The sequence below is a fragment of the Drosophila suzukii genome, chromosome X (genome assembly GCF_043229965.1).
Source record: "Drosophila suzukii chromosome X, CBGP_Dsuzu_IsoJpt1.0, whole genome shotgun sequence".
In the NCBI taxonomy this organism is placed as follows: Eukaryota; Metazoa; Arthropoda; class Insecta; order Diptera; family Drosophilidae; genus Drosophila; species Drosophila suzukii.
Genome location: NC_092084.1, coordinates 7,621,459 through 7,644,450, shown reverse-complemented (window position 1 = coordinate 7,644,450; position 22,992 = coordinate 7,621,459). Strand labels below are relative to the sequence as shown.

At 41.8% G+C, this 22,992-nt stretch overlaps 1 protein-coding gene across 5 annotated transcripts; it reads left to right on the top strand.

The window, feature by feature from the left end:
* Positions 1-291: 291 nt before the first annotated feature.
* On the top strand, positions 292-22,141 carry csw (protein tyrosine phosphatase non-receptor type corkscrew). 5 transcript variants are annotated; one of them, XM_036820418.3, is made up of 11 exons: positions 292-453; positions 1,015-1,202; positions 1,289-1,415; positions 15,495-15,657; positions 16,367-16,546; positions 16,610-16,727; positions 17,183-18,123; positions 18,199-18,289; positions 18,367-18,556; positions 18,621-19,117; positions 19,198-22,141. In XM_036820418.3, exons 1-11 carry the CDS (start codon positions 440-442, stop codon positions 19,293-19,295), a joined length of 2,607 nt encoding a protein of 868 aa, XP_036676313.1. In that variant the 5' UTR covers positions 292-439; the 3' UTR covers positions 19,296-22,141. The 5 variants fall into 5 exon arrangements, with proteins under 5 accessions (XP_036676313.1, XP_016938979.2, XP_036676311.2 ...); XM_017083490.4 differs by having other exon boundaries at positions 18,621-22,141; XM_036820417.3 differs by lacking the exons at positions 292-453; positions 1,015-1,202; positions 1,289-1,415 and adding an exon at positions 9,074-10,234.
* Positions 22,142-22,992: the final 851 nt, after the last annotated feature.

Sequence of the window (22,992 nt, the reverse complement as noted above, 5' to 3'; positions counted from 1 at the left end):
TGGGAAAGGGATGATGAGGATGGTAAATTTTGTAGTGATTATGTCTTATAATATGGCCTAAGCTGTTATACTAACAGGTGAATTTGGTAGTCATATGAATCAACGTAACGAAGTCTTCAAATTTAATTTTAGTGTTGCAAAACGCTCCGTAACTAACGGTATGTTAAGGTATTTCCATTTTTGAAATGAACCACGTCTCCGGTTGAAGTCCGCGCTAAACGTGTATCCAAGATCGCCACCCCTCGCGACTGGCACATTGTAGTTGTTTTTTTTCGAATCGCCTGGCCACACAGCACTGCCCAGTAAAAAATAGTTTTTTTTTTGTATCCAACCAACCAACTGTAAAAATAAGTTTAAACAAAGCATCTACTCATAAGTTTCATTTTTTTCCGTTAAGTGTCACTATTATTTATTTTTTAAGTGTGCTCGCAATAAGAAAATGTCATCGCGAAGGTAAATCCAATAGGAAATACGACAATGTACCGCACACACACGCACGCAGTCGCGCACACACACACACACACACGCACGCTCCGCTCCCAACTGGGCTATTTACATATGTATAAGTAGATACAAAAGCAAAGGCAGAGCGAAAAAAAAGAAGAAAAACAGAAACAACAAAAAGAACAAAAAAAAAAAACTGAAACTGTTGAGATAAAAAGTGCAATAATGTGACGAACGAGGGGAGGAAGTGGAAGGTGTGGAATAGTGGATGCAGCAGAACCGTTACTGCTGCACTGCCACAGCTGTTGCCCACCGAGTAATCAGTGCGGTAACTAGTGACAGTGGAGAGTGACCCAAAACCATGATATTCGGACACCCTAATGCTCCAACAATGGCTGTACAGCACATGCCTAGGATCCAACAGTACCTAGTGCTATATCCCTTGTGCCCACCGGTCCTCTGTGACAGTTGACTATACCTACACCCCCTACGTTTGCCCGTCCCCCTCCCCCCCTCGCAGGGGGTAACCGGTTCAGTAACCAGTAACCAAATTCTATGCCCTCTCCGCAGATGGTTCCACCCAACGATATCTGGCATCGAAGCTGAGAAATTGCTGCAGGAGCAGGGATTCGATGGCTCCTTCCTCGCCCGCCTCTCCTCCTCGAATCCGGGCGCCTTCACGCTCTCCGTGCGCCGGGGCAACGAGGTGACCCACATCAAAATCCAAAACAATGGCGACTTCTTTGATCTCTATGGCGGTGAGTGATGCTCGTCATACCCCCCACCCCACCCGTTTGGCCCACCCATTTGACCGGTGTGAATCTCCTTTCGTTTTTTTTTGCAGGTGAAAAGTTTGCCACACTGCCGGAACTGGTACAATACTACATGGAGAATGGGGAGCTGAAGGAGAAGAACGGCCAGGCCATCGAGCTGAAGCAGCCGTTGATCTGTGCCGAGCCCACCACGGAAAGGTGAGTCCCGTCGCGAACTAAACATATATGGCTATATATATGAGACATGGTCCTTGGAACCCTAGATGGTACGGATAGGATGGTATATATGGCTATATATATGAGACATGGTCCTTAGAACCCTAGATGGTACGGATAGAATGGTAGAGCACGGTACTTACCTATCGACATATCACAGAGTGCTGTGGTTTTTCGGAATTCAAACTCCCATTTCGATTAAATGGCGTGAAGATGATCCATTCGTCTGAGATCTATCCACGTTCTAAAAAGAAATACAATGATGTTATCGTCTGGGTCCGATTTATTTAAATAAGTAAAGCTCAGAGGCTTATTTGATACTATCTAAACTATGACAACAACCAGAAGAACCCTTTTTTATTGCAGATGTACTGCAACTTAATAACAGTCTGTGCAGCCGTGCAACCACAATCCAAAAATAATCTCATGTCAATATAACTAGATTCCCTGAAAATTGGGTCATCAGCAAACCGAACCGTTTGTTCTCATGAAAATCCATGACCTACATTTGGTTCCACTCCGCTTTGTCCAAGGATGAATCGTATTTGTTTGCTTTCGGGTCCGATTTATTATTTATACACCATGTTTACAAACGATCTTGTGTAGGCACTTTAAAGTATAAACATAAGTTTCAAGCAATTTCGCTTATCAGGCTTTCCCTAATTGTTATCGGGTACTGGGAATTCGAATAGGGGCAGGGCCACATTTTGCATCCCTTTCTCCCCCTTTCCCCATTTATTCTCCCTCAAATCTTTTATTGTTGTTTGGTCTTTTTTTTTCCAAAATTCCGAACATTCTTATGTTAATAAACATTTTAGGTATAAAGTTATGTTTATGTAGACCCTATGTATAACATTCAAAGAAGGTTTTATGGATTTAGGAAGAGTGTGGATTTTTGAATCCAAATCAAATACTTGATGATATAATTTAAGTAAGTTATTCCAATCCTAACTGATTTGTTTGATTTGGCGAAAATATTTTGCAATAAAAATATAAGCAAACATTTATGAACCTTTAAAAGTTGGGGTCAAAATTATTCTTTACCAAAACGGAAACTGGGGTGGTCAGTTGATGGGTCAAAATAATTGTTCCTTTGGATGGCTACTACCAAACTACAGATTTTAATAACTATTATGAATGCCGGCAACACATTGTCATAATAATAGATCAACCTATTCTATTTCGATCATTTCGGGTACTTGATGCTTCTCCCTACCAATTCTTTCTTTTGGTATTGTTTACAATTCACTGAGCTTGGCTTTGCAGCTTAATTTCGAGCCGAGATGAAATTTGTGGGTGAATAATTTCTAATTCCACTTAAATCGGGCACCCACACACCTGTTGCTCACGCAGACACCCACACAGGCACAGTGCATTGTCTTCGTTGTCGTTGTTATATTGGCTTTTACAACCCACACGCGCGAAATATTTTCGTTATTTATTGTATTATATTTCTTGCTTATTAATATTTTTTGTGACCGCTGTCTACCGGGGCCATCAAATATTTTTTACGGCCCCTGCTCTTTCATTCTTGTTTGTCGCCTTGTCTTGTTTCTTCTTAACGCTTCTGCTTTACGTTCTTCTTCGTGCGCTGCATTTTCCGTATCCTAACGGGTCAGCCACCTTATGTGGCCACTCCCACCGACGCCCCCTCTAAATTTGGCGGGGCACTAAAAAAGGAATATATATGTATAGCCCATCTGGAAATTTGGATCTTAACGGTGCTACGTACGTTTGCACACACTTACAGTTGAGGTCGAAATGGTAGTGGTAGAGGTACACCTGAATTTAAATAATAATGGAAATGAAGAAATCTAAAAATACGCTTAGTTTCAAAGCAATTTAAATATACACAGGTGACAATGGGCTCTATCGCTGCCTCGATAAAAACCAGTTTTGCCAGCTTGTAATAGAGGTCTGCTACTTTTTTAATTATTTACATTTTTAATACATATATTATATTTTTGTGCTACCTACTTACTGATCTGTAGACATGGAAAATTCTTTTTTTTTTTCATACTTTTCTGTAGGAGCCACTATTATTCTGAACGCATCTGTTCATCACTGACGTTTGGCTTAACCCTTCCTTAACCCCCCAATCTGGTTTTCCAGCCCCTCCATCAACCACTTATCCTTGACTGAAGCTCGTGACGTTTATGATTTTTTTCGATTCTGGTTTATTTTTAAAACCCCTCGATCCGAGCTTAGTTTATTTTTAGCCTAAGAGGGTGTTGTATGGTTTATAATCGATCTGCGAGCTGCTAAAATCATTTGATTCGCGATGACGTCAAACAAGGGTTCAGATTGGGTTTGGGATCGAATCGAAACCAATCATATTTGTATTTTTAGGGGTTGGTCAGGGGGTGATTTTAATTTAAGGCTGAGAACGTCAGTCGTCCGAAAAGTGGGTTTATTATGGGATGTGGAAAATTTACGCGGTCAGTTTATTTATAAATCAATTCGTTTGCCTCTGCTAAGTTTTATAAGTCCAAGTAATATGCATACAATGGGGATTATTAGTTCCATGTACAGTTTGGTGGGGTCTGTAGAGAATTGGGTATTTCTATTGAACTGGTTAGGGGTGGGTTGAATACCGGTACTTTACTTTTTATCATGACCTTTCGTACAAATATAGTCTCTTTACAATGTTAACTCCACCTTTCATTGGTAAATATTATAATTACGTGGCGAGTAAAACACCTTCAGAGGAATGTGAAAGATGCCAATCGGAATGGGAACCTTGCACGCGGTATTGTCAAGACATTCTCCAACCTTCTCTTCCATTTCACCATCTGATTTCGTTCCCATTGCTATATCTCGATGTTCGATCTTGACCTTTGATCGAGTTGGAATAACGATTGGGGTGCAACCGAATTGCAAATCACTGGATGAAATGCAGTTAAGTTGTTTTTGTTTTTTGTTTAACAACTTGCCCACTTAATCGCTGCAATTAAAGATGATAATTGTTAATTGCTTTAGTTTCGCGCACTTTCTTCGCATTGCCCAGCCGATCTGTCAAAGAGTAAGACAAATCTGACAATCGTCAATTAAGCTTTCGAATTGTTTGTGTTAGATAATGGATAGTGGATAATGGATAACGAACCCCACGCCACTTCAGCCCCATCCCCATGTAGCAACCCCTTCTCTATTGCCCTCGCCCTTGCCCATCCATCCCATCCATCACACTCTCAAGTGCCTGAAATGCTAAATGCTTTCAATTTTCGCCATTAAGACAAGCCTACAAATGGTTTATAAATTATGCCTTGCACGTAGCTTTAGCTATAGCTGTATCTGTATCTGTATCTCTACCCCAACCTCCACTTGTATCCGTATCTGTATCTAAGGCATCAGCCGTAACAGCAGCAGCAATAAATGTCTATAGAAGGGTACACGGGGAGAAAAATCAAACTTTGTAATCATAAATATTCTATTACACTTGCAAGTGTATAAAAAAAGGCATTTTCTCTTATCTATAATACCTACCTATATATTTAATGGCAAACTTGTGCGATTGAACTGGCTTTGAGTGCCACATATGTATAGTAAAACCTGATATGCTATATTCTCAACCCTAACTGTAGAAACATCAAATTGATGGTATTTATTAAATATTGCTCCAAATATTGTTCTCTGTGCACATACGTAAATGAATTGAATTGTGCAAACACGCACATATTCTCGTCAGTGTGCATGTATTTGGCTGCAGGTACTTTACCGCCCATTTACACTCCCCAAAACCCCATCGGCCCCGCCCCTCTAACGCCCACTGTCGGTGCCCTCGATCGTGTCATCCATCACATCACAACAAACTGTTGACTCGCCGTCCCCCGAGGAATTTTATCCACTATATCGTCTATATGTATGTGCAGCGATCTCATCTTATTTTATCCCCGGGTAAACAGCATCGCCAGATGCACCCGATTAAGCTGTCGACTCCCGAGTTGACGCTCTGATTATAAAGTGCAAATCGGCGGACTTACTAATGATGCCGCTTAATGCAGGCACAACTGTACTTGCAACGCTCTAGAGTTCCGCCCCGAAGTGCTTGGCAAACTGAACCCAACTAGACCTACAGCTGCTTACATAATACCCATCCAATTCTCGCATATTGATTGTACTTTAATTATAGACATCAAATATTAATAGACGTACTAAACTGTACTTCCGAGATCAGTGGAAGATCTGCCGATACGATACGATCGCGATTTTAAAGAAACAATAAAATAATAACTTTTTTCAGGAATATTATGATTCTGAAAAATAAAGCCAGAAAATTGAAAATGAAATCGATTTTATTATTCATTTTATCTGTAAACCATAGTTAACCCAATGATATTTAACTTTGTTCACCTGATACCATCAGTTCTTAATGATCTTTCCCTTTGTATATCCCCCGAACTGAATTAAATTTTAAGCGCTCGTATGTGTACTCAAATCGAGATAATCGGTCATTATATTTGGTATCCTAAACTGCCCAGCACACGACAATTTAAAGCTCCCGGCACGAACAGCAAATGCGTCCGTCCCGCAATTATATATTCAGGTAAATCCCTCGCTAAAAACCTCACCAAAACCAAAACAAAGAACCACAAAGAAAACGAGGAGAGATTGGAAGCAATAAATGGGGATATGGGATTCGATTCGTGGAGACGCAAAGAAAATGGAAATTGGGGAAGGCCAATGAACTGACCAAAAAAATTCTTCCCCCATCCAAAAGAAAAACTTTTCCGCCATTAAACGGCGCGTGAGTCCCCGACTATTTGGGAAACCGAACATCTGATCTGGTTCCAACAAAAAATTGTTACATGGACGGGGGCTCACGTAGTATTCCATATAATAATATAAATTATGACGAGGATCGTAAATCTTGGGCTATATTTTTGGCTAGTCAAGCAAGGCGAATAAGGGGCGATATCATAAATCTCTAGTGAAAATAGGGAAGCCCACCCAGATACAAGTAAAACTGGGCTTGTCTCTCCAGGTCTTGGCATATATGATCCCCTAAAAATAGGGGACATTATAGAAGCAAACATTTTTGGATATGAACAAAACCTCATTACATTTTAAATGCTGATAAATAGATATTTGTTTTTTTTTTATGACACTTGATCATCAATTGAAATGAATCATATTTAAAACACGCTACGGCAATTCACATTTTAGCTGACTAATACTACGATTTTACACACGCCCACTGTCAGTGACTTTATGATTTGTAAATTATTTGTAAATAATATAAGTACTTCTCCTAATTGCCTTTCTCTGTCATTTCTTGATTTACCCCTTTTTGGGTGGGGTCCCATAGTACTCAGTTCGAAAAGTGTACAATATACCCAGTTCGCAAATGCCCGATATTATGGCCCATAAACTATATTTGCGAAAACAAAACACTCTGGCGATCGCCGCAAAAAAGTTATGTTGATTCTCGGCTGATTTAGTGCGAACACGTCCGTAGATCAGTCCTTGCAACGATACACAATCGATTGGCTAACCCATTTCGGGGGATTGTCGCTCTGCCACGCTTTACCTACGGATAAGGCCTTAGCTCACCGACTCGGCTTCCATCCCGGGATCTTAAATCCGAAACCGAATTCAAGCCCGAACCCAAAAACCGAATTAGAATGGCGAACAATTAATGGACGGCTCGTAAGTTGTGTGCCTGGCATATAAACTACCCCTTCCCCGCCGATAAAACAACAACTTATTAACAATAAATTATGTTTATTTCTTGCTCACTCCCCATCGAACCCGCAAATGGTTTTGGCTGTGCCCAAATGCGGTCTGGGTCTCCAGCAACGATTTCGGGATAGCCAAGGTCGCGGAGCATGGAACTTCTAGGACTGCTTGTCGGCACAGATCAAGTTTATTTCTGGGTTGGGCACCCACTATTGTTTCGGCGTTGCCATAACTTGTAATCTTTCCATAGATAATGTAAACAAGTTGGAAAATGCGAAATTTAAATTGAGCATAAACATATAGTATTCAAAGATCAAAGCAGGTGGAAATCTTAAGTTTATAACAATAGTACGTTTGGGATTGGATAGAATCTAGCATAATTTGCGCTTCATAACATTATAAAACCAAAATAATTTCAATTTTCTCTTTTTTTACTTTCACTGCAAGTTCTCCATTGCAATGACTAATATTCTCAACTGACATTCAACTCCGCCCAGAACACCCGTGTGTGGTTTCCATCGGATCTGGTCCATCTGGCTTGAGGCATCCTGTTTGCATTGATGCATGCAAATCTACATGGGTTTCCCCACTTCGTTTATGCTTTGCATTTTCAATTTGTATCGAATTTGTATTTTTGAGAAATTTTCAATCAGAATGATCGGATCGAGTTCAGTTCTAGTTGTGCGTTTCAGCGAAAAACCAATGACGAAATGTTGAAAAAACTAAAATAAACAATTTGTCATCGGGGGTTGGGGGGTTGATAGTTAAGTGTTGCTAAGATCGCAGTTCGCAGGCAGTCGCACGTCTGCCACTTTTGATGTGCTGGCCAAAAAAAACATATTCTGCGCACGTTCGCTCCTCTGACGTCTGCGCCTGCGCTGTAAGAGAGCTTTTGAGTTACGAGCCTCTAGCTCCCACCTCCCATCTGCCCACCACCCACCCCTTGGCCACCCAGCTCCTTGCCTAGATGGCCGCCACAATTGTTGCTGTGCGGTTTCAGTTTCATTTCCGGTGGCAGGCAACGGACGGCGCTTAAAGCGCGTTTTATATTTGCTTTTTTCTTACAAGCCAGCAACACACACTCATATCACGAAATGACCATTTTCGGATTGGAATTAATTTTCTGTGTTTGCTTTTCGAAATGTATATGATTCGGATTCTGATTGCGATGAAATCAGTGATTCATCCAGGAGTACAGTCATTATTCAATATGCATAGAGGAAGGCGGCTCAATACGGATAGGTGTTAGCTTGGCACTATCACTTAATTGAAAGTTAAGTGAAAAGTTAGTTGTAAAGTGCACTTTCTTAAAAAAAAAAAAACGTTCAAGTGGCGTTAGAACTGTGACTACATATGTATAGTGGCGCCCAACGACGGGCCCAAGCAGTTTGAAGACCTGCAAGCAGGAGTAAACGGAAAGCAGTGCACACACCCACTGCCAATCAAAGTCTCGCGAAACGTCTTTCGTTTCGTAACGTATTTTTTTAAACATTATAATTGTTGTGACTTCTGGCTCGCTGACAGTAAATAAGGCCCATATACAGAAACCCCTCTCCCGACCAACGAGCTCGGCAGGAAGGGTTAACCAGAGCGGCTGCTGGACTTAAAAACAAAAAGCGCCGTCCGCAGCCAGACAAGATTCAGATTCATTCATACCCCAGCGCTTAGAACACCACCAGCTCCCGCGGAGCGATATACCCACTGTGAGAGCGGAAGAATCGTATCAGAAAGAGAGAGGAGAAGCAGCCGCGCTGAGACAACGTCAAGAATACGAATCCCAATCTGGATCCGAGGCAAAAAGCTTCAGACCCGGCAGCAGGCGCTTCATTCTCGAGTTGCGGTCCAACGGGTTAGCAGCTCAGCCCAGCTTAGCGCGCAAGCAGTCGCCGTTTGTCGATCAGTCGTCGATCGTCGGCAAGCAGTTCATTTCGAGTTTTTTTTCGAGTGGTTTAGTATTTTAAATTCTCTGTTCAAAAAAGCAAGCCGCGCCAAATTATGCCTTCAGCCACATTTGTCCTGGAGCATTTGATGGCGGCACAAGTGCGTCTGAACGAGCAAGCCGCATCTCCTGAAGAGGTCAAAACCAGCACTACAACCACCTCAACCTCCACCACCACCACCACCACCGTGGCTAAAACCATTAAAGTCAAGTCGTATGAGAAAAAACTGTTGCTGGCTCTCAAAAAAATTGTGCAATAATAAACAACACTCTATTTGACAACTATATAGACATTTCACCTTAATCGAGCTGACTAAGATCAATAAAAAAAGAAGGCAAAACAGAAAAACAAAACAAACAGCGGCAAGAAAAAACAAGAATTCTAGTTTTTGTGTGTTTCAGTGTGTGTGCATGTGGGCAAGTTGTTACATAAAAACAAAAAGTAATATAAAAAGCCCAACCAAGACGCATTTTTCCGCAGTGGAATACTACCATTTAAGCCGTTTTTTTTTTGTTTGGTGTGTGAGAAAACGAGAGTGAAGAAAATGCTGTTCAACAAATGCCTGGAAAAGTTGTCCAGCTCGCTGGGCAATGTGGTCAATCACAAGCTACAAGAGAAACAAGTCTACAACAATAATAATAATAATAATAACAACAATACTATTAGTATAAACAACAATGCCTATAATAAGCAGCGAAACTTTGAGTACGAAAGGGCTATTCAGGCGCACTACGGAAGTAAGGGAAGGCGATCAGAGGAGCGGGAAAGGAGCGGCAAGTTCAAGGTCGGCAAGAGTCAGAAGTCGAAGGTTACGCCACCGGAGAGCCCAGAAGTTGTCCAGGAGTCGGCCTGCAAGAAGTGCATGACCCACGATGAGCTGGCACAGATCATCAAAGGCGTCGCAGCCAAGAGAACGGGCCAAAGTTCCCAGGAAAATCGCCTCCAGCGGCGACGTCGTCCTCTGTCCGCCCAACCATCTGCCAATGCCTCCGCCTCCACGTCCACGGAATCCCTGCACCGCCTCACTCCCAGCCCCCAGGCCACCGCCTATGCCTCATACCCGGCCACGCCCACCTCCTGGACGGCCACCCCGCCTCAATTCCCAGCCGCCTTTGGCGGAGCCAGCTGCTCGAACAGTACTCTGTCGCTTTTGGCCACCATGCGTGTCCAGCTCCATGGTTACAAGTAAGTTATGGGTCTCCCACGAAAATAATAATCAAATCGGGTTGGCAAAAAATCATCAAAATTTAGCGTAATTAACTGATTTGGGGCGCGTGCGAAATTAAATGTTAATTGTTATCAATGTGCGAACTAGTAATTTGTTAGGTTGCGAAATGAATGATACCCAGCAAAACGGTTGTCATTAATCATAATCTATTGAAAATTCTTTAAAGTTTTAGTGGTACTTTAGAGTTACAAATAAAAAAAAGCATTTTCTGCACACAAATGGATACTAATACCGAAACATTAGTTTTAAATGTCAAAAATGTAAACTACAAAATTACATTATGGTAACAAATGGATAATGAACAAACTATTTCGTATGAAGGATCTTTAAGATTTTCTAAGGGTATCTTATCTAGTCAAGAACAAAATTGCTCCGTTAGTCAGACAATTTAGATATAATCATCATCCTATCCACACTGTTTGTCAGTCACATGTCGTAGAGTAGCAAACGATTCGAGAGAAATCTGGAGCCAATCTGCTGCCCATTAGCATTAACCCTAATAAGGCAGGCAATCACAGGCAGTTGACGCCGAAACAAAAAGCAAAAAAACAGCACAACACAAATTGTCATGTGTTCAAAATTGCCACGCAAAATGAGTAAATATTTACGCAAAGCATTCGACAACAAAAACAAGCAATCGTGCTGATGAAAAAAGTCGTAAATTGACGTTCTAATGTATGAATGAATGTCCACCGGAGTGAAGGGAATGAATGTGGAAATGAAAATAGATATGAAAGATCAAATCGGCACTCAAATATGGTATATCCATCATCCACCCCCTCTAACACAATTAACCCATTGTCAAGTCAAACATTTCGATATTGATTTTAACATTTAGAGCTGAAGATTGAGTTGTGGGTGAGGGCAATGGTTAATGGGTTCCCAAGTGGAACTACGCACTTGTTGAACCATGGAGAGTTCGTCGAAATACTCACTGCGGACTTTGTATATCTTGGTCCCACTGCCAGATTGAAATTATCTCTTCACTCTCCTTTAGAATGTTTACCCATGTCTCAGTGTCTGTCGTCCGTCGTCCGTCGTCCACATTCCCCAAATATTCCATCCAATGCAATACCATACCATACCATACCATACCCTCCCACTCCCTATCCGATCTCAGTGTTTATCTCGGCGGCTTGTGCCATGTGCCTCTGTCTGTTTGTTTGTTTGTGTGGGCTGTCCCCCGTCTTGAAAGTCTCGATTCGCACATTTCCCCAGAATATTTGCATATATGTTTGTACAATACATATCTATCTGCTGGAGTATCATGTCCCATAAATTATCTTTGACTTTTAGTTGAGCTTAAATTGGTATTATAGTCAGTTTCGGTTGGTTTTATTTATGTTGATGGGAATTGATTAATTATGGGTGAATGTGTTGATTGGCTTGTTGGGTTGATCTATGGGAGTTTTGCCCTCTGGCGATAACATTTAATTGGGATCAAATTTATGCTAAGCTCTTTAGAAATTTTACTTATCCAAAGGCATTAATTGGGTTTTTTGCAGAAGAAGAATCTTATATCTTACTATCTTTAAATTATTACGTCTATCACTTGTTTTTCAATAGGTAAAAAAATGGGGAAAACTCCCCATTCTGCCCCATATCAACCTTTCCCTTAAATAGCAAATGGAGCAACGATATAAACTTTCGATGTTTTTGTTTTTCTTTTTCGTTATTCGGCTGATAAACGATTTATGAAAATGCATTTCTCGTAATGGCTGTCGAGCGCTGCCTTCTGTTTTGCATATTTCCGTTTTTTCCATTGCACAACCGTGTGCCGCTGCCGCTGATCAAATAAAAACGCTTTAATTTGTGCAAATTCATGCAGCCGGCCGACTACAAGATGCTCTCAGTGGAAAGACCCAACTGCAAGGGGGAAAAACTTCACGGAAAGTTTACCGTTCTACCCCAATCTTTCCTGTTGTAGAGTGGAACATCTCCAATTTGTATTTTATTCCCCCAGCAGAGTAAGCGAAAAAAGGTTATTAAACCTAAAATGTAATTTTGTTTAAAATTTGTTTTTAAAATCGATAAAAATCGATCATAATCTTTGCTCATGTTTTGAATAGGCTGTACTTGATTGGACTGCTTGAATCCTTAACTCCACTCACTGCTTCTGAGTGGGTGGTTAGGGTATGTACAAGCAGCTCATTCCATACCCTTCCGAGTTGAAAAGTTAATTAAATGAAGGCCTCGGCTCTCCGATTCCGGACCCCCCCACCCCTTTCATAACCCCCATAGCACTCGTTTCGCTGCCGCCTTTCCAGGTGCGTTGGCACACAAAAAAATAAATAAACCTGTGACAAACGAAACGATTAAAAACACTCCGAGATTCATACATGTATATTCCGATATTATTGTGTACAAATAAGTTGCACATATTCGTGTATGCATGTAAATCTGTTTGTTGACCTTAGGCGGCGCTTTCATGAATGGCGCGCAGCTTCAGCTCCGCCATCCTTCGTATGTAAATATATAACATTCGTGCATTCTGCTGTAAGTGTAACTGTAAATGATGCAAAATGTTGTGAAATTTTCACTGACGTACTCCGCATTGGAGGTATTACTTCTGTTGATATTTTTGTCGACTGCGATTAAAGCTCGTCCCGATTTAAATCAACGAGGGGGAGAGAGAGCGATCAGTAAAAGTACTTTGTGTTGTGTTGTATTATCGTCACAGTGCTAAAATTAAAGATCAACAGCGAAATATGGGTGGAGACAAAGTTTGGCAGTGTGGCACAAAGGATATGAGAGATATGATCGATGTGGGGTGCGATAATTGTTAAGTTCAACTCGATATCACGGGGTCAGACGCCAGAGGGCGATGCGTCCCCGAATTTGAGCAATCTGTCTACTCGATGGTCGCAAATAAACGATCGGCTAAACAATACGCAAAAGTGCTAATAGATGTGGTCCGAAAACTGTGAATTGTCTTATGCAAATATCTCGAGAACCTTTCCACACACATATGTGTATTTGTATGTATGTTGAATCATCGCAAAGAATGCGCAGTTCGTAAATACTGGTCATGATCTGGTAAAACGGAAATAGCGTCTTTCTCAAAGAAGAGTAGATTTTATTTACCCTTTTCTGAAAAACAAAAACTAGATGAAGTTAAAGAACCTCTTGTTTGGTACCATTTTAACTGAAGTACAGCTGCCTCTGGCAAGCAGTTCACAAGCTTTCGATATCTTTCAAGCAGTTCAAGCAAGTAATAGATTTTTTAACTTCCGTTTTGCTAAAAATAAATCCATAAAACTCATTCTTATCACTAACAACCGATCGGGTTCGGGCCACCTTGAATCTGTAACAGGCTGACAAAACAGAGCGAGGAGGCTAGAACGAGATGGCGAATAAGGAGAGAGGGGGACGGACGGACAGACAGCATTGAAATACACGATTGTGTGTGGCTCTAATGTAATGTTAATTGTTTCTACATGAATTTCTATTAATAGCCAAGCCAACGGCACACTCAGTCTCACACGGAAGATGAATTGAATTAGCTAAAATCAATCATAGGTACAGAAAATATTTTTCATAAATATCATAATCACAAGTTATATATTACCGTCTTATGTTATATGGTGTTCTATTGATTGCTATCTATGAAACAATATACAAGGTGTGATATCTTAAAATAAGATACTTAAGCAAATTCTTATCGAAACGACACAACTTTTGTTTTCTGTGTAGGGGGATATCCGGGGGAACTGAGCTCTTGGCACTTCTATGCTGTCGCATACATTATACATGAGTTTTTAGTGTCTCCCTGCCACCACCCATATTCTCGCGTTCTCGATGACATATTTTATGATATCTATGACCCCAGGGGGTACTGAATTGAAACCGGCTTAAGGACAACCCAATGTTGTCAATTGTTGTCTAGATTTTGCTCGAATTCTCCGTATCTTCTTTTTGTTTGATTGGTGGCGACGAACTTTAAAGCGGGCTAAAAGATGGACAAGTCAACGGCAGCACATGGTCGATAATAGCATTCAAAGCAAGTTTTTTAAGTTAGTGTTATTTATGCAAAATAGTAGGAGGGAGGCAAGGCGAAGCAAAACAAAACCAATGAACTATAAGCCAACAGTGGAGAGGTGTGCATATCGAAGAGCGAAATACGATACATACGAAATAAATTCTAAATTATTTTTCTTTTCCCACTTTGAAAATTTCTTCAACCCCTCCCCTTATATTATCTAATTTACTGCACTGCTTTTTCGAGCCCCCATTTAAATTTGAACTTTTTTCGGGGTGCCGTGCCAAGCAGTTAAAACCGCAGTAATTCTCAGTTTTAAGCTTAATTTAGCCGCCTTTTTTCTATGTCACATCGCAAAATAGTATTTCAATTGCAATTGCCATGACGATGGCGATGGCGATGGCAATCTCAAGTCTGTCAAGTCGAGTAAGCTGAGCAGGCCAGACGGGTCGACTTATAAGTCCCGGGCCTCAAGTATCTGGCTTCGATTCAACTTGCGCTTTTCCACACGGCGTATGCGTGTTTTTGCCACCATCGCTGTTGTTATTGCCATTGTCGCCTTGCATTTGGCTGTTTTCTTCCAAGTTTTGCTGGTGTGTGCTTTAGCACATATATTTCTTACAGTAGGACCTTGTTGAATCAACACATTGAGGCTTAAAAATATTGCACATGAATTAAAAAAAAAAATGTTTTTAGTGGCTACGGCAAAAATTTGAAGGTTTTAATATGTGTAACTCTAGGATATATTCAAATAAATATAAAAATGGTAGAAAAAAATGCTGTATTTTCTACGGTAAAACGTCTTAAAACCAGTACTTAAAAGCTTAAAAATAATGAATTAATACAAAATATTATTAAACGTTGACAAGTGTTCACCCACACACGGTCATGACTGTACTCATATTCGATTTGTATTTGCGCTGCCTGGTTCCTACTCGTATTTGTTGTTGATTTGTTATTGGTATTGCGGTTGCTGTTGCTGTTGTTGCCATTTTAGCTGTTTTTGTTGCTTTTATTGGCACTAGTATTTTGCGCTTTTGTGCGCTTCTCGTATAGTTTGTAATTGCATTTTGAGCGCTCACGTAGTCGCTGGTCGAACACTCAGTCAGTCAGTCAGTCAATAGCTCACTAAGTCCCGTGGATGTGCCATCGATCGGAAGATATATGTAGATATATTTATATATATATTTTTTTACCCAAACTCTATCCTAAAATTCATATTCCTTGTCCCTTTACAGATGGTTTCATGGCAATCTTTCCGGCAAGGAAGCGGAAAAATTGATCCTGGAGCGAGGCAAGAATGGTTCGTTTCTCGTCCGTGAATCTCAGAGCAAGCCTGGCGATTTCGTCCTCTCCGTGCGGACGGACGACAAAGTAACGCATGTCATGATTCGATGGCAGGTATGTTGAATATGTACCCACTGAACTAACCAGATATAACCATAACCATCCCCATCCCCATCGCCATCCCCTCCAACCGAGTTCCCTGCAAAATGCAAATGCAAATCGATGGCAGTATAGCCAGCAACAAAGTCGTACTACCCATAAAGTTCCTCATCGCTCGACCTTGGCTCTATAGTCGAGTCATATGTATGTGCATTTATTAACAGTGCCTGTAGCTAAAACTCTACTGTGTTGCCTCTTTAAATTGAATATTTCATGATATTTCGCGGAAAATTGGGTTTAAATGCTCTCAAATTAAGTGAAATGTATTATCACATAAAATGTTTAAAACTTTTCTTGGGCTAATTAGCAAAATTTATCGAGTGCTTACTGTATAAAGCACTGCTTGCAGCAGGAGCTCCAACCGGATCAAGCAGTGCAGTTCCAGTTCCAACGTAATTCCCCCAAAACTATTTATTCCACTTTTACTATAACTTTAGCAGTGTGCACGGTTTTTGCGGTTTGCGGTTTGCGGTTACAATTATGCCATTTACATGTCTAGCTGGCCTTTTTCCCATTTGACATTGCAGTCACGTTTTCGATTTTATTAGCTAATCTGTTGAACCCCCTACATTTGCACCGCATTATATTAACCCTATTACTATGTACACCTAGTAAACATACGAATATGTAGTACCAATTGTCAAACGAACTCCCCCGTTTGCAGGACAAGAAGTACGACGTAGGCGGCGGCGAATCATTTGCCACCCTGTCGGAACTGATCGATCACTACAAGCGTAATCCCATGGTGGAGACGTGTGGAACGGTGGTGCATCTGCGGCAGCCCTTCAACGCCACACGAATCACGGCGGCTGGAATCAATGCCCGGGTGGAACAGCTGGTCAAGGTGAATTCCCAAGCTGGAACTAAGCTCGGTTGGGTGTACTAATTTCAAGGTTTACGATTCCAGGGAGGCTTCTGGGAGGAGTTCGAATCGCTGCAGCAGGACAGTCGGGATACCTTTTCGCGCAACGAGGGCTACAAGCAGGAGAACCGCCTTAAGAACCGCTACCGGAACATATTGCCCTGTGAGTATGGAATACACTGACCTCTAGAGATCATCCTTCTTCACTCCTTCTTATCTTTTATAAGAATTAACATATTCAAGATTTGTGACTTGACGGTGTTTTGATGTACCCCTCAAGATGTTATATAAATGTTTAAAATAGTTGATAGATTGGTAGATAATAGGATACATTAGGAAATTAGTTATACTGATCTCTGAGGAGCATCCTCCTTCACCCAATAAGGGTTATCTGTCATAATATTTAACATAATCAAGTTCTCTGCCTAAAAGATGTTGTTTGTATTCCTCAGGATGTTATATAAATGTTTAATATTTGATAGATTCGTAGATAAAAGATATAGGTTTAAATAAATAATATAAATATCTATATAAATATCCTATATACCTGTACTATCACTATCTATGTACCCAAATAATTAAAATTACTAACTCATTTCCCCCATTTTCCTTCCCCAGACGACCACACGCGCGTCAAGCTGCTGGACGTGGAGCCCGGCGTGGCCGGGGCGGAGTACATCAATGCCAACTACATACGCCTGCCCACCGACGGCGACCTGTACAACATGAGCAGCTCGTCGGAAAGCCTGAACAGCTCGGTGCCCTCGTGCCCCGCCTGCACGGCGGCCCAGACGCAGCGGAACTGCTCCAACTGCCAGCTGCTGAACAAGACGTGCGTCCAGTGTGCCGTGAAGAGCGCCACGCTTCCGTACAGCAACTGTGCCACCTGCAGCCGCAAGTCAGACTCGCTGAGCAAGCACAAGCGCAGCGAGTCCTCGGCCTCGTCCTCGCCCTCCTCCGGCTCCTCTGGATCCTCGGGAGCCAGCGTCAACGGACCCGGCACACCCACCAATCTCACAGGCAGCGCAGCCAGCTGTCTGGCCGGATTGCTGAAGAAGCACTCGAGCGACTCGTCATCCTACGGATCGGGATCCGGATCGGGTGCTGGATTCATGTCGATGGCAGAACGGGAGCGGGAAAGGGAGCGCGAGATGTTCAAGACGTACATAGCCACCCAGGGATGCCTTCTCACCCCGCAGGTGAACACGGTGACGGACTTCTGGAATATGGTGTGGCAGGAGAATACGCGGGTGATTGTCATGACCACCAAGGAGTACGAGCGCCTCAAGGAGAAGTGCGCCCGCTACTGGCCGGACGAGGGCAGAACGGAGCAGTTTGGCCATGCGCGGATACAGTGCGTCTCGGAGAACTCGACGAGTGACTACACATTGCGCGAGTTCCTTGTCTCGTGGCGGGAGCAGCCGGCGCGCCGGATCTACCACTACCACTTCCAGGTGTGGCCGGATCACGGAGTGCCCGCCGATCCCGGCTGTGTGCTCAACTTCCTGCAGGATGTCAACACGCGACAGAGTCACCTGGCCCAGGCGGGCGAGAAACCGGTAAGTTGGCATGGATTGGATGATAGTAGTGGGGTGATTGATTGTAACCGAATATCTATTCTCATTCATTTTTAGGGTCCCATATGCGTACACTGCTCGGCGGGCATCGGACGCACCGGCACCTTTATAGTGATCGACATGATCCTCGATCAGATTGTCCGCAATGGTAGGATTTGATTTATGATAAATGGCCTTACAAGTAATCTTCAATTAAAACCAATCTCCTTGCTTGTTTCTCCACAGGATTGGATACCGAAATCGACATTCAGCGCACCATCCAGATGGTCCGATCGCAGCGTTCCGGTCTCGTGCAAACTGAGGCGCAGTACAAGTTCGTGTACTATGCGGTGCAGCACTACATCCAGACCCTGATCGCCCGCAAGCGTGCCGAGGAGCAGAGCCTGCAGGTTGGCCGGGAGTACACCAATATAAAGTGAGTTTTGCCTTGGATTCCTAAGACTGTCAATGCTAATAATGGATATTCTTTTGCTAACCAGGTACACGGGCGAAATTGGCAACGATTCACAAAGATCTCCATTACCACCAGCAATTTCTAGCATAAGTTTAGTACCAAGTAAGACGCCATTAACGCCGCCGTCAACGGATTCGGGCATTGGGATGGGCCTGGGCATGGTCGTGGGCATGGGGATGGGCATGGGAGTTGGCAACAAGCATGCATCGAAGCAGCAGCCGCCGTTGCCGGTGGTTAGTTGCAGCAGCAATAACAACAACAGCATCAGCAGCAATAGCTGCAGCAACGGCAGCAGCATCAGCAGCAACAGCTTCAGCAACAGCAGCAGCAGCAACAATAGCAGCAACGGCAGCAGCAGCAGCAGCAGCAACGGCAACAGCAACATCAATGTCCTGCAAGGCGGTATCGGCTTGGGGCTGCGCAAGTCGAACTTTTACAGCGACTCGCTGAAGCAGCAGCAGCAGCAACAACAGCTGCAACAACAGCATCGCGAGGAGCAGGCGACTGCTCCGGCGGGAGCAGGTAAGATGCAGCAGCCGGCGCCGCCGTTGCGACCGCGTCCTGGCATACTCAAGTTGCTCACCAGTCCCGTCATCTTTCAGCAAAATACAAAAACATTCCCAAAGACATGACCGGCCTGCGACCGCCGAGCCATGCGCCTGCGTTGCCGCCGCCGCCGACACCGCCGCGCAAAACATGACAAATGAATTTCTAAGTCGCGACGCCCCTTGACACGCTCCCCCCCTCCCCCCTCGCCCTCTCGCCCCCTCGACACCCCGAAACCGCCCCACACGCACACAGACCACAAGTGGATTTCATTTTTAAAGTCACCCTGCTGCCCCAAAAACCCTTTAACCTTGACTATGTTTTACTGTTGTACCAAGTTCTACGTTTTATCATATATTTTTTTTTTGTAATTTTGTAATTGTAATCTATATACTTTTTGTAATTGTAATTGTGTAATGCTTAGTTGTATGTTATTGTCTCGCTTTATGTTGTAAGTGTTCCCTGCACACGCAAAGCAGCAACCCACCACCCCAAAAAGAAACCCCACACCCCAGGCATATTTATGTAGTAGTTTTTTAAGAGTCCCCCAACCGGAAGTTAAAGATACAATCTGGGCGGAACTGCAGCAGATCCGCCAAAAAAAGAAAAAACATTTTTAAGCAGAATCGCAAAAATTATTTGGTCCCGTTTCCGGTTCCATAGCATTTGAATTTGTCAGAATCGGACAACAATTTAAATGGGTTTGCGCTGGTTTTAAACCAACAAAGATTCCCACTTTCGAATTTTAAGAACTTAAATCTATAGTTTTTCTTTTTTTTTTATAATTTAGTTTCCAATTTAAGAATCACAAGTTTTGAGTTAGAAAACTGTTAAAAGCCATTTGAATTTCTTTTCTAGAAGAAATCATTGATTTAATGTTACAATTTTAGAGCCAGAAAAGTTTGATTTCCAAGAAAAAAACAAAATATTAAGTCCAAATCAGTCAAATTCAATTTGAAACGGAAACGGAAACGGGTAACCGGTTGGAGTGCAAATCAAGTTTTTAGTGTTGTAAGTGTTGACAAAATCGAAAGAAGAGGAGTTAGAGGAGTAACTAAAGCAGTAAGCACGTAACGATAATGATACAAAAAAGCGTTGATTGTGATTCGAGTGACAGCGAAATAAGAACAGAAACAGAAACAGAAACAGTAACAGAAGTAACAGAAGCGGATGAGAACAGTGACAAACGAGATCAGAATGAGATCAGAACAGAACATCAGAGACGCCAACCGAACAGATGAGAACAGATTAGAAGTAAAATGAAAAAGCTAAGAAGCGCTTGAGCGTGTCGTCCCTAGGATAAGAAAACTAAGATTACAGTTCGACAGATCCGGATCCAGATAGAGATCGAGATCGAGATCGAGATCTACATATATCTCTAGCAGCCAATCTCTGATTTCCCCTTCCCTCGTTTTTCCCCCTTTAATTTAGTGATTGTAATGTGTATGCTCTTAATTGTATATTGATGATTATTTATACAAATTTGCCCATTGTGTTACATTTGAAATGATCGAAAAGAATTGTATTTAGAATTTTATAACTTTAGAAATTATACATTAATTGTGTGTCTGTGTCTCTCTATTCCTTTCTCTCTACCCCAGTCTCAGTCTCCCCTTCTCTGTCTCTCTCTAACTCTCTCTGTGTATGCACGAGTGTTTATTTTGACTAAGTTTATTATTTCTAACGCTGAAGCGTAATCAAACTATATATGCAATATTTAAGCACAGTACCTTGGGCGCTGCAAAACAAAAAAAAATAAATATAAATCCATCAGCTAAATCAAAAATATTCAATATACAGGAAGGAGTAACTCAATATCAGCAGCTGCAAATTTAAAACCATTTAGATTGTTGTGCAAATCTAAGTAATACCTATATTTAAAATACACTATTATTTTATCTTATTTTACCTTATGCTTTTGTAAGTGCTTTAAATTGTTATTCATCTTGATCTTGCAAAGAAAAAAAAAACAAAACAAAACTGAAAAACGAATACAAAACTAAAAAAACAACACAAATTATATTTGTATTTATACATAAAAAATAAAACATTTTACATGCGATACACGAAAAGAAGCACATTATATTTTATTTTATTTGCATGTTTGTTGAACGCTTTAGCATTTTTGGTTCTCAACTTGCGTTATATTACAACAGATCCTCAACGAACTGAAAACAATAACCCCAACAGTTAGGAACTTAGCCTTATATCGAATTGCCTCTCGACCAAGACGGAAAATTGAATCACAGAAGGCAGATGTGGGAGTCGTCGTGTCCCGAAAAATAAGTAATCATGTGTTCGCCCCCACCACCCACTCGAATCTGAACCAACCCCTGACCTTCCACGATCCACCCCACCATCTGAGCACTAGCGAGTGACCCCGACCAGACGACGAACGTGTATGTAAGTGCGTGATCTAGTACTTTATATAGTTAGCCTATAATACGATAATTCAAATGGAATATGTCGAAGCTTGGCTTTGACTGGGCGGCAACCTAGTGGCCCCCAAAAACGAAGGTGAATCCGTATGTGAGTCCCGCTGGGGATACGACTTGTTTTGATCTTAAAAATGGGGGGCATTTCGAAACGCACCACAATTCTCGTGTTGAATTTTTCTATAGCATGTAGACAGAGGTGGAAATCGAAAATCGGATATGGATATGGACCGGGAGAACGCAGTCCAATGGAGCAAGAGCAAGAGCAGGAGCAGGAGCAGCCAGCGGAGGGAGAGAAGAATGCCAAAGCACAAAGCCAACACGCAACAAAAACACCAATAGGCCTCATCGAAGACATCAGACCACAATACATTTTTAAACAACGATGTTAAGATCAATAAGAATGAACTGAAATCAAAATATCGACGTGACTATTCAAGAGGGATTCAAGGAGAACCAAACACCAAGAAAAAAAAAACAAAATACCAAGAGCAAAGAAACGCTTTAAACTTAATTAATTCTAAATATGTATCTAGGCGATATAGAAATGTAAACCATACACCAAATAACCATAGTAGAAAGAAAACACCAAGAAACAATTGCTTAAGTGACTTACTTTAGATAACGACATTCTCGGGTAGGATCTGAAAACCCCAAGAAACCTCGGACCTCAACCGATTTCCTCGAGCCCCTAATCCCAGACCCGAACCCGAATCCATCATCCATTCCCCTCCTCAAGTACGTCTATAAGCTAACCAATCAACCACATGATGCAACCTCACCTCGTGTTCATAATCCGATGAGACGTTGTTCGATTTTTAGTGAAACCTCGGTGCGGTTTCGATGTTACAAGAATAAAAACCAAATAGAGACGACGTTTTCTTTGTTCAAATGTTGCCAATTTCCATAATACAAGTGTTATAGTACCATATACCATATGGAGTATAAATGATAATATATATTTAGAGACGAATTACAGCGCAGTACTCTGTGTCTTTTCCATCAAATTCGATAAAAAACGAAAAAGCAAATATATATCTATATACAAGAAGCGACTAAAAAGTAGTTATCTTTGCATATGAAATATTAATCGACCTACAATCTAAGATATATGTGTAGAATACTGCGAATATTGTTGAACGATGATGATTTAATTGGAACTATAGGTAACAATCCAGAACAAATGGTAAACAAACCCACGACGAAGCGCGATGAACGCAAAAAACAACGTTTTCGTAGATATAGATCGTAAGATGAACAAATTAATGAAACGCAACAAATCGATCGCGAAAATCAAGGCAAAAGTCAACACCAAATAAGTTATAGACAAACTAAGTCGTTGTAATGTTGAAGCAAATATATAGAAACATATGTAAATCGATCTGCAAACGCTAAGCAAACGTAACAAACATACAA

What these genes read in the sequence shown, in the direction of transcription:
- csw (XM_036820416.3), top strand. Translation starts at nt 9,594, where the DNA reads ATGCTGTTCAACAAATGCCTGGAAAAGTTGTCCAGCTCGCTGGGCAAT. An exon ending in GGGTGGAACAGCTGGTCAAG is followed by an intron (nt 16,547 to 16,609) that starts GTGAATTCCCAA and finishes TTACGATTCCAG; the next exon opens with GGAGGCTTCTGGGAGGAGTT. An exon ending in CGATCAGATTGTCCGCAATG is followed by an intron (nt 18,290 to 18,366) that starts GTAGGATTTGAT and finishes GTTTCTCCACAG; the next exon opens with GATTGGATACCGAAATCGAC.